General features: G+C 38.0%; 1 protein-coding gene across 6 annotated transcripts in view; it reads right to left on the bottom strand.

Moving 5' to 3' along the window:
* Nucleotides 1–8,236: 8,236 nt before the first annotated feature.
* Nucleotides 8,237–12,140, bottom strand: part of GHR (growth hormone receptor) — a 139,984-nt gene continuing 136,080 nt past the window's right edge. For all 6 annotated transcript variants that reach the window (XM_034440812.3, XM_034440815.3, XM_034440814.3 and 3 more), the window contains 2 exons: nucleotides 10,858–10,927; nucleotides 8,237–9,959 (listed from right to left, as the gene is read on the bottom strand). In XM_034440812.3, coding sequence (XP_034296703.2) covers nucleotides 8,970–9,959; nucleotides 10,858–10,927 — 1,060 coding nt within the window. In that variant the 3' untranslated portion in view covers nucleotides 8,237–8,969. The remainder of the gene's footprint in view (nucleotides 9,960–10,857; nucleotides 10,928–12,140) is intronic.

The following is a 12,140-nucleotide window of genomic DNA, read 5'->3' as shown; positions in this document are numbered from 1 at the left end:
AGGACCTAGGATTGTCAGATTTTATTTTGTTTGTTTTATTTTATGTATTTATTTATTTTTAATTTCTGTTGGATGATAGACATGCATTTATCACAAACATGTTTGAACTCAGTTGCTGAGTTTAAAATTTTAATATAGTAATAACAAATACATTATGTTATGGCTTTAATGTGATCTATTTCACAAAATATTCTAAAACAAAAATTACAAACTACCACAAACTACCAAACCTACTTTAGCTTAGAATAATAAAAATAGGGCTGGAAGAGATATTAGAGGTCTTCTAGTCCAACCCCTTGCCCAAGGCAGGAGACCTTATACCAATGTACGATCCTGAACAAATGGTTGCCCAATCTTTCCTTACAAAATCTTCAGTGATGGACCACCCACAATTCTGGGAGCTTAGTTTAATGCCTTTTGGAACCCAACAAGGGTATCCAGAAAGGGTGGTACCAGGGCAAAAAAATCGAGATGATCAAAACCCCAACTCTTTAGATATGTTGCACACACATAAAAAAGGCTGTGGCATTGATCACACAATTACGGCTTCCATCTTGATTCTTTGACTCCACTCCCAACAGGTAATCCTCTTCATCATGACAATGTTTGGGCAGTATTTTGTCAAATATTTTAATTTTTCCTTTCTTTTACAATTGCACCTCCATCCCTGCACAAAGGGGCACTTGCAGGGAAAGGTTTTAAAAAGTCAAGATGCAACCACAACAGGCCAATTGAAGCTCCATAGATTTTTACATATGTTGCATGTAAAAGGTGCTTTAAAAAGGGACAGGGTTTCAATTACACAATCATAGCGGCCATTAATTTTTTTGACCACTCCTGCAGACACCCTTGTCATCACCGATGTCTAACGTTGCCCATTGGCATCATATGCACATGCATTTTTTTCTCTCTTTAGGCACAGTCAGATATTGAGCGGATTCAGAATGGAAACTTCACAGCACTTGATTTGTTAAAGAATCTCCACCTTTTCTGTTGTTCTTTAGGGTTGGGTCACTGATTCTTGGGGCTGTGGGGCTGTTCGGATTTGCTTCTACAAAAACAATCTATTCATAAATGAGGAGTCTATAATACAGGGAAGAAGATTGCATGATGCATGGATGCCTCCTGAAATAAGTACCAATGGAAAACATGACATGCAGAGAATAGGAGCAGGGGAAAATAAATAACTCTTGTATGTATGTGTTGTGGTCCGCCAATGGCCTGCGGACCTGGCAGCAGAGTCGGCAGTGAGGAGGTTGGGGAGGAACATGGGCCAGTCCTGGAGTCTGGGGAAGGCTCGGACAAGGGCTCTGCATCGGAGGCAGAGAAAGGGCCATCTGGGAGGTACGTGCTGCCTCCGGAGCCTCCAGAGTCAGACCTCAGCGAGGCAGAGGAACAGAGGGAGCTTGTTCCCAGTGCGCGCATGCACAGAGCTGCCAAAAGGCAAGAACAGTTAAAACAAAAGGGACGACTCGGGAGTATGGCTTGGAGATGATTGGCCCCTCCCATAAGACTTAAAACAGGAGCAAAGGCACGTGGGCCTTTGCAGGAAGCAATGTTGTTAATTCTGTTCAGCTTAAAGTCTGAAGCTTTGTTTGATTCTGGACTCCATGTTGCTTTGCCAATTAGGTCTTTGGCAATGTGTCAAGGGAGATAAAGGTGGATGCTTTTCAGCCTTATCCCGAAGGACTCTTTACAACTATTTGGGACTCATCTGTGAATGAACAGAATTCACAACCTTTGAAATTAAAGAGGTTTTTGGGACTACTCCTGTGTTTTACTGACTCAGGAAGCCTAGGTCCAAACAGTATGAGGATATGTGAGAAGGCAAAATATAGAGATCATGTTTTTAATTCAGTGTAATGGTTTATTGACTTCAAGTGTTTGTGTATTGTGTATTGTCTTATGGCCTCAAGTCACCACCTAATAGGTAATCAGCTCTAAATTATGAAGAGGTTTTCTCACAGCCTAAGAACTGTCAGTTACCATTACAGTTGCTAGCTCTATTTTCAATGATCCGAGTGCCATATTTGTACTCAAAACTACTCCTTGGGTTAGCTGGCTAATTGGGTGTTGTTGTTTTTTTGCATTCTTAGCGCAAGAAGAGGGAATAGAGCTGCAGTTTGGTTTAGTGATTAAGGCACCGAGCTAAAAACTGTGTTCTGTCCCCCCACCTCACATAGGCAGACACACAAGCAAAAGACGTCTACCAGTAATTTATTTTTACAAGCTGACCTGAATCCTTTGGCAGATAAAAGTTCTGGCAGCTACTTTCCGAATGCCTGCCAAGTTTCTTATCACCTCTAGAAACAGGAGTCAGTGTATCTGTAGTCCGTTGCTGGGGCAACCAAGAGTTCACAAGGCACAAAAGAGTAGTCAGAAGTCATTCACAAAGTCCAAGCCTTAATTCTGAAAGATATCCCATCCGAAGCTCATGATATGCAGTTTTTGTTCGTCACAGAGCCTGCAGAGCAACCCCACCCACTTTTATCCCGTGGGGCATGGCTCAGTGACTCAGCAATCTCTGGCCCTTCCACACCTCTTCCTTTGCTGCACATACCTCTCCCTCTGATGCTGCCTGGGATCAATCCAAGATTGATCTTCATCACTCCCTATTAGTGGGTGCTCTGACATGCCTTCCTCCTGGCCTTCAGCTGGAACCTGAGGCGTTGCCAGAAAGGAGGGTCCTGGAGAGGGAGGCCTTGTCAGTTCCTCCCATCACTTTCAGAGTCATCTTCCTGCGTGAGGACAGGCTCGGGAGCCGGCGTCACAACAAACTGGGAGACTGAATTCTAATCCTGCCTTAGGCATGAAAGCTGGCTGGATGACTTTGCACCAGGCACTCACTCTCAGCCGAACTCACCTCACAGGGTTGTTAGTGGGGGAAAATAGGAGGAGAAAGGAATATTAGGTATGTTCACCACCTTGACTTATTTATATAAATAATAAAGGTGGGATAAAAGAAGGAAATAAGCTTGAATTTTCTCCAAATTTGAAAGAAATGAAAGAAGAATCAGCTGTGTTTTGTTGTAAGAGAAAGAGTGGACGAAAGTTTACTTCCGAAAGAACGCCATTTATTGGTTCAATCATTATAATAATGATTGTTTACAGCAAAAAAAGGTCCCCCAATCCTTATAGTTTGCTGTTTTAAAATTTATTTATTTATTTATTTATTGGTTCGATTTATATGCCGCTCTTCTCCGGAGACTCAGGGCAGTTTACAATGTGTTAAGCAATATCCTTCATACTTTTGTATATACCTGCTTAGTAGGGCTTTCGCCCCCCCCAAGCGGTGTTCTTTTTTTATATACAAAGTCAGCTTACTGCCCCCACAAGCCGGGTCCTCATTTTACCTACCTCAAAAGGATGGAAGGCTGAGTCAACCTTGAGCCTGGTGAGATTTGAACTTGCAGTAATTGCAGGCAGCTGGTGCTACTTAATAGCACTTTAGTCTGCTGCGCCACCAAGGCAAAATCAGAGACCATTAACTGTGCTCATTACAATACATGTTTGCAAGCCTAAGAAATTAATGCTATGTTTTAATACTTGGAAATATTAAACGATACCAGAAGCAACTTTGTTAGGTTCAGTTCAGGATTGATTAATTTAATGAATTCTAGGGAACAAATTTAATAAGTGCTAACCAGAGATTTTAATGACAAAGAACACAGAGATTAGATATTCCAAATGGCTGTTTACTTGCTGTTTTAACTCTTGATATTGACAGAAACTACTCCCTGATTTGTATAGAAACAAGTATTTTAGCAAAAATAACGAAGACTTTTTTTCCCCATCTTTAGCAGAAATCTGAGGGTTCTATCAATTTATTTAGATTCAAGATTATTGTCAGAAAAGAAGACATCCATTTACCTGGAATTCAAGACTAGGCTGTTTCTAAGTCACAAAACAGAAATAAATTACTGTACTAATTCAAGCAACAAACCTTTGGCTGTGCTTCTATTACACGTAAGCATTAGTAATATATTGTATTACATGGATCAATATTTTCCCAAATTCTAATTAAAAATATCAGAGACTAATTTTTAAACTGTACTTTTGCTGTTCAGCACATGATAATTTGTTCCGTATTTTTGAGTTTTAGCCAGATCCTCTGAAATGTTAATGTTTATTAACTTAAAAGCTATTATTATACAGCTTCCATGTGTACACTTCAGTTTTAGTCTGTCCCCTCATCTTTTTCTTTTTGCAGTGCAACCATTTTCCTTCCTACTTTTTCTGATGGAGGGAAGTTTGGTGTTTCATAATTTATTAACAGATGAGGACACAATTTTAAATTAGGAATCATCTATTGGCAAGTATCATAATACCGATCAGATAAGAACCTTGAAATGAGTAAATTTACTCACAACTGAAATGATGACTTGAGGAGGAGTTTTTTTGCCTACTGAAAGTCTAATTTGCATTAAATCTAGCTCAGCTTTTTTTCCCGTAGGCTTTGATCTCATTTAATCTAGGGCCGTGATGGCGAACCTATGGCACGCGTGCCACAGGTGGCACACAGAGCCATATCTGTGGGCACGTGAGCATTGCCCTAGCTCAGCTCCAGCTTGCATGCGTGCGCTGGCCAGCTGATTTTCGGGCCTTCTGGTCCCACTGGGAGTTAGGAAACAAGCTGTTTCCAGCCTCCAGGTGGCCTCTGGGTGGATGGGGAATGCAGTTTTTGTCCTCCCCAGGCTCCAAGGAAGCCTCTGGAGCCTGGGGAGGGCGAAAAACACACGCATGACCCCTGCTTTTGGCACACTATGGCAAAATGGTTAGCCATCACTGATCTAGGGTTTTGCTCCCTAATCCCCTATTAAAACTGTTCAGGAATTGTGAATCCAAAATGTTCATCACTCAAGTGCTCCAGAGAATCCCTGAACTCTGTGTGGAATTAGCTTTCACATGTGCCACAATCAGAAGTGTGGAGTCCTCTGTATTTGATTGTTTGCTTGCAGACATTTCATTATTTGACTAGATAACATCATCTGTGCTTTGATAACGTTACCTAGGCATGTGATAAACCATCTCTGAGCAAACAACCAAGTTCAGGGAGCATCAAGGGCTCTGTAGTTCAACACCGAGCTACATATATTCCCTTCTATTGGTACAACCAGAAGTTCACAAAGAAGCCAAAATATATTCTGTAATATTTAGAGAAATTTTTCACCTGCTGTGTCTTAACACCTATGGAGATTTCTTTTTGATTTTTAACATTTATTCAGTAATTTATATGCTTCCTTTTGAAACAAATGGAAAGATAGAATAACAGCTCTGGAGATGTTCAGGATGCTAGAATTCACATGTGGAGTCCTTCATGAATCAAATATTGTTCAGACTTCCCCAGACCAACTTTTCCGATAACCAAAAGAATAACCATGTTTATTACATTTGGGGCTATATAGTCCTCCTAATATGTCTTACTGTGTTTCACCAGTGGAGGCAGCAGAGTTGCTTAAGTTGAGGCAAGTTAACCTTCTGTAGCTCAGAAGGCAACCTTTTCATGGGTCTCATTTCTGAGAAAAAACCTGCAGACCTCATAGGATCACACCACATATGTTGATGAGGCTTTTGCATATTTTTCTTGGGGTTTTAACTGTGGCATTTTATGGTTTACAAAATGATGTGAAAGAATGATTTCAGTTTTCAAAAGGCATCCTGAGGGCTACAACTACAGAAATCAGGCATATCCCAATCTGGCATATCTATGAGCAGAATTAGACTGCCTTATTGTCAGCAACAAAAATTATATGTGGAAATTACGGCTGCCAATCATGCTTTATGTTTCTCCCAGGGTTTCATTTATATTGCATAGAAACATGTAAAAATGGGATCTACTGACAATACAGTAAACTATCTTTTTTGAAATTGTTTTTCCCCTTCATTGTAAGGGTTTGACAATAAAGTATGCAACAACATTATGATGAATTAAAGAAAATAAATTTATTTAAACTTTGAGGATGGAATCAGAACACTGACATAAGGCAAGTTAAATACATAAAACAGAAATACACAAATCTTCATACTGTGGTATATTGTTTTACATAACCAGCAAAGTACCAAAGGACATTCTGAGATTGAGGTATTTAACTAGTTTTTGGTGATGGAAAAAAACATCCAACAAGAGAAATGTAACATTAATTTCCCTTGTCATTAAGAGCGGCTTACATAGCTTTAATTGCAATAGTGCCTAAAATTAAAAGTTCCAGCTGTTAGAGAAAATACATCTTAAATACAAAAGCCAAATGCAAGCCAAAGAATGAATATCAGAAAAGTTTATTTCTGAAGCATTGACTTGATTCTGAGCAACTTTCTTCCTTTTAAGATGCTTATACATGATGCAATTTCCAGCTAAAATGTGCATTTCTACTCAAGGCCTACTTGTATAACACAGGATTAACATTGTAGCTGAGAAGCAGGTGCGTGGTCATTTTTAAATTTCTGCACCATTTCATATGTTTACGAAAACTTGCTGTGATCTGCTCACTTGGTATTCTTTTCATTCTAGTTGTTCTTTGCTGACAGGGTCTTTTACAACCTGCTAATGTTTCCCACCATCCTCTTTCCCACTCCCAGTTTTTCTAGTGACAGTTAGCTGAGTGTGATGAGTACCTATACAGAAAAAAAGAGCCAATCTTTCAAAAATGTAAATAAACGAAGCTTACGTTCTTTTTCTGTGGTGGTGTCATCCCAAGCAACTTTATTTAAATGTCCTATGTGAGCTTTTTGCAAACTTCATCCTTATTTGGTTGGCCAACATAAAAACCCACCAAACGGAAGTTGGCCCGATAGCACATACTATGGTTTATTTCTAAATAAACCATAAACAATTGCACTACGCTTGTCTGTAAGACTGAAGACTATGGCAAATACACGTAACAAGACCTTCACCTTGCTTACTTTAAAACAAATCAAAACAATACTAACAAAACCGCCACTCAGGTATAATATCAATGTATTTCCAAGAAGGCAGTTGTAATCTACATACTACGTTCATTATTATCACAGCTTATCAAATGGCCATTAACTGTAATGGCTCACGAAGGGAACAGCAATGGAAAGGAAGGATTTTTCTTCTAGATTTAAATCCTTTTAAGACCAGTTCAGAGGCAAATCCTATGCATTCCTCCCCCTTTTCCAAAGTTTTTTTTTTTTTTTTTTTTTGGTGGGTTCCCATTATTGTGATCAGTGCAAAATATATGCACCTTTTCCATAAGGGGACAACCTGTAATCATCTCTGAGTACCTCTGAATTCACTGCAATGTTTCCACATTCACATTTTTGCTCCTGTCAGGGATTAGTGGCTCGGTGATATAATGCATGTTTTATGTGTAGAAGGGTCCACGGATTGATCCCTGACATCTTTAAAAAAAATAGACTCAGGCAATAGGTAATGTAAAAGACCTGTGCTAAAGATCTTGGGGAAGCTAAGTTCAGTAAGAGGGCTAAAGGGAGAAGCTTTCTGAATCAGAACAAGGAACCTTTATATGGCACAAGGCTTCCCATTCCCAGGTCATAAACTCCCAGTTCAAATCAGTAACTCTGGGAAGTTTGTGTGACATTTGCGTGACGTTTAGGAACGGTTACCTGCAGGCAGGCTAAGGCTGAGAGTAATATCAGCAGTCTGGAAAACAGCAAGGAAAAAAAACCAAGCAGACTGCATATTTGAAAAGGCCTTGGAATTTAAACCTCGTTCATGTAAACAAAATATAAAATTAAAGTATGTTAAGGCGTACCTTGAAAAAGGAACAGATACACGTAAGGCTTTAAGCACACTAATTCTTTAAAACTTTCCTACATCGGTATTAATTAGCAGATTATCCTAAATAAAAAAATTATATTGTTTATAATACTGTTCTATTGAATTTTGCAATTTCATTTGATTCAAAATCTAAAATGCTGATAACTTTGACTCTATATTGTTGTTTAAACTTTAAGGGATGTAAACGCTTTCTTGTAAAAGAACACTATTAAATTGCCTACTTAGTCATAAAAAATTAATTGTATTCCTAAAAAGCCCTGAAATTCCAAATCCATCTTAGGCTTTACTGCTATAAAATTGTAATGACAGATTGGTTTTACCAGTAAAAAAATATTCAATGTTGTACATGTTTTTGGTTTGCTACAAAAGGTAAAAATATGAATAGTGCTTTTAAGAAATGATCACCCACCCACCCCACCCTCAGCAGTGCTGCAACTTAAAATTCTCTATAGCTTTGGTGGAGATATAAAAATATTTTTCCTTATTCTTTTGGTAATTGCTATACTGATTGCAGCAGACACATTCCATACATCGATCATAATAATTAAACCTCAGTATGCAGTCCAAGTATAAAATATTCATGCTTGCTTACCTGAAGTATTAAAGTAGATTTATATTTATATTAACCATAATAACTCTCTATTGAACAAAACTCTTTTTGCTTCTTTATCTAATCTTTCATTCTCCAGTTCCCAGAATAAACATCTCAAAATCTTCAAACAAGTGAGCAAACAAACAAAATTCCACACTTGCTATTAGCTTTTTGAAGAAAAAATGATTTCCAATGCACGACACAGATACCCAATGTATTTGGGAGAAGCCCAAAGCAACACCTACAACAAAGGACAGTCATGCTACCAAATCAGCACCAGCAACATTTGGTTAGACAATATTTACAAGACACAAAAGCAATACTGTGATTGATTCAACAACACAGGTAAAAGTGGAAAGGACTGCATCATCACCAACCATCTGAAACTATTGGACACCTTGGCTCTGGTTAAAGCATAGAAACACAGAATTCCTTTTGGGAATTGGCCTTCCCGTTCACATCATAGTTAATAAATGTTCTGCAAACTTCAGACGTTTTCTGTTAACACTGTGCTGAATTGGAAAACTCCCAACGCCATATGCATTTTGAGCTTCATAGAGCTAATGGTGACACAGTTTCCTACAAGCTAAAAAAAGAAAAGAAAAAGAAAGAAACCTATGACAAGATTTTGTTAAGTTGCTCTGTGCTCACATAGCCAGATGACATGATGAATTCTTTGTCTGGCACATGGAGAGCTGTTGCGTTGAGAAGAAGACCTTGTGGAGACTGTACCATATGAATGGAGGTATAGTCTGCCACAGGTATCTCAGAAGCTTCCGGATCTTTTTCTTCTGCAGCTGTTGCTACCATAGCAGGGATCACAGGATGAATGACAAAGCTCTCAGTGGTCAAGTAAGCATCCTCAGGAAAGCTCTGGACTTGAACTTCTGGCTCATCTTCTTTGGGGGATGTCACAGTGGCACATTTTTTCACATCCAATTCACAGAAATAGGCATTGTCCATGGCCAAGGTTGGTTGACACTGTGCAACTGCTTCTCTCTGAGCTTCACTTTGAGCTTTCCCTGTCTTCATTTTTTGTCCTGGGGATAGCACAACACTTCCTCTTGGTGTAATGTTGCTGACTTGTGTGTAAAAGTCAATGTTCCCTAGTGAACTTTGATTGCTTAACTGGGTCTGGACAAGTGGACTGGTTATCTCAGTGGCAGGAACATGGGGTTTTAGGTCCTGTTCTTTGGTTGGATTATCCGATGGCAAGCAGGCAGATGCATCATCAAGACCTGGGATTGATTTCTCGCTATCTTTTTGATCAAGGCACAAGAGATCCTCTTCTTTATCACTTACCTTCTTGGACTGATCAATGTCAGAAGTTCCATCACATGTATCACTTGCACTAAAATCAGTCTCTGGGATATCAGGCTCACAGCAGCTGGCCCGTCCAGAATCATCATCCCTCACTGCAAGGCAGCCATGAGATTTTGTGTGAACACCACCAAGGAGCCTCTCAGTATCTGATCCTTCAGTTCTATCTTCAGCGTCATCTATATCCAACTCAATAAATTCCACCCAAGAGTCATCTCCATAAAGCTGGGGCATGTAGCTACCATGACTTGCTAAAATGGAATTAACTTCATCCAGTTTTCCTTTCTGAAAACAAATGTTTGAAAATAAAACAAAAGAGTAGCAATTATTGTTGAAATTTAATAATTCATGTGTGAATTCTATATGCATGGCAGTAGCATTTATTCTATTCAGATAGAATTTTTAATCAGTTTCCTAATTAAAAGATCATGCAAATTATGACCCCAGAACCTGATCACCTAGAGGATGGAAGAAACCAAATGTTTTACTAAGATGTCCAATAATACTAGCTTTGTTGGAAACTCCCATGAGAAGGAGACTTGGGAATCAACATAAATAGCATTTATTCCTGCCTTCTGTTCTGTTTTCTTTTGAGTCTTTTGCTATTGCTAGCCAAAGACAAAACAAAACTCTGGTTTGGGATTATTAAAGTTGGTTGTAGGATGCTGATAGCCAGTACTAGATCCATAATAAAATCTGCATGAATATAGTAGTATTGAATTAAAAAAATCTCAAAATGTTCCACTTGGGAGTAATTTTAGTTCCAGTACATGCAACATTTATTTCTGGAGAAGTCTATCGTACTGGGAAAGATGGAAGGAAAGAGAAGATGAGGACAACAAGCTACAAGGTAGATGGATACAATTACTAAGTGATGGGTGCATCCTTGAAAGTCCTGAAGAATCAGTTTGGGGACAGATTGTCTTATACAATTTTTTAAAAAGTATATAGTCACCAATCATTGACACCAATTTGATGGCACATAATCAATCAATCAATCAATCAATCTCAATACCTAACTGGAAAGAATGTTTTAAGTAAAGGTGTAAACATTTATTCCATAAACGTGTGCAACATTTTTCCTTAGATAGTAGACTATTTTAGACTATTTAATACATCCCTGCTATGCAGACAAACCTTCAAGTATACTGATTTTGTACAACAGCAATCAATTTCTCATTACCTTTAAGAGGTCTGGATCAATTCCTTTAATTTTGGGCACTGGAACAGGAGGAAATATCAGTATTTTCAGCCTGAAAAAGAAAGATTAACATTTAAGTTCTAGGACTTCTAAACTGCATCAAGAAAAATACAATAAAATTGCTTATTTTAGCAGGATGGCTATATCTTGGCAAATTCCAAACTATGGTGGGATATTTTTACTTTTTGGAACCTCAACTATGTACCACTGTGCCATTTCAGATTGTCAGCAAGACATCCTATTCAACCTCATTAAAAAGCCTTTGGCTTACAGAAAACGAAGTAGTCTGAAAAATATTTAGTTTAAATCTGTTGCACTCAAAACCCAGAATGGATCTATTCCCACTGCCCTCCAGGAAAGCCCTGTGATACTACCTTCCACATTTTCCACAAGTGACATTACCTACAACCTTAGAGTCTTGCTAGATTGGCTTTGGTTCAGTTAAGGAGAATATATTTAACATCTTCAGAACAAAGGTTCTTAAAAGCAAAGGGAAGGAATATAGGGTCGGTTTATTTGATCAAGGTTAAAATATATATGCTGTTTTTGGTAACTCTGAATGGATTGTTATTGACCAGGATCAAATGACAAGACATTAAGGATTTTTTTAATAGACATAAGATATAGGAAAAAGAAATATTTTCTTATGTTTTCAGAGAAAGTTATTATTTATTTATTTAGCGTATGGCACATCACACATGGACTTGCAATATATATTAACATTAAAGAGAAAGTGATAAGTTACTGGGTTAAAAGTAAATGAGTATTAGGTTGGTTTATTTGATTAAGGTTAAAATATATCACTTATTTATGTTAACTCTCAATGGACTTTTGTTAATTAGAATTGAATCATGAGGTTTTAAGAACGTGTGTAATAGATTAGAGATGAGATATGGGAAGAAGAGATTTCTTGTAGTATCAGAGATGGTGATAAGTTGCTGAAATTGTACTTATGATGAATGGGGAAGTCATTTCTTTGTAATTCTCTCTTTTCTTTGATATACATACTGTATACATATGTGTATGTGTGTGTGTATTCTTAACTGTTCAATTTTTTTCTTTACACTTTTTTTTTTTTTTTTTTCTTAGGTTGTATTAATTGTTTGTCTTTATACTGATAAACATTAAAAAAATTGAAAATATCTGGAAGCTTTAATTGGTTCAAAATATGGCTGCTTACATGGTTTTGTGCAGGCCTAGATGTGCACTTACGTCATCTCTCCTGTGACAGCTGCATTGGCTGCTGATTTGCTTCCAGGTCCAAT

The sequence above is a fragment of the Pantherophis guttatus genome, chromosome 2, assembly GCF_059756535.1.
Source record: "Pantherophis guttatus breed Tessera chromosome 2, ASM5975653v1, whole genome shotgun sequence".
Lineage (NCBI taxonomy): Eukaryota > Metazoa > Chordata > Lepidosauria > Squamata > Colubridae > Pantherophis > Pantherophis guttatus.
Note: the sequence above shows the minus strand (reverse complement) of the source record. Positions and strands in the feature narration are given on the sequence as shown.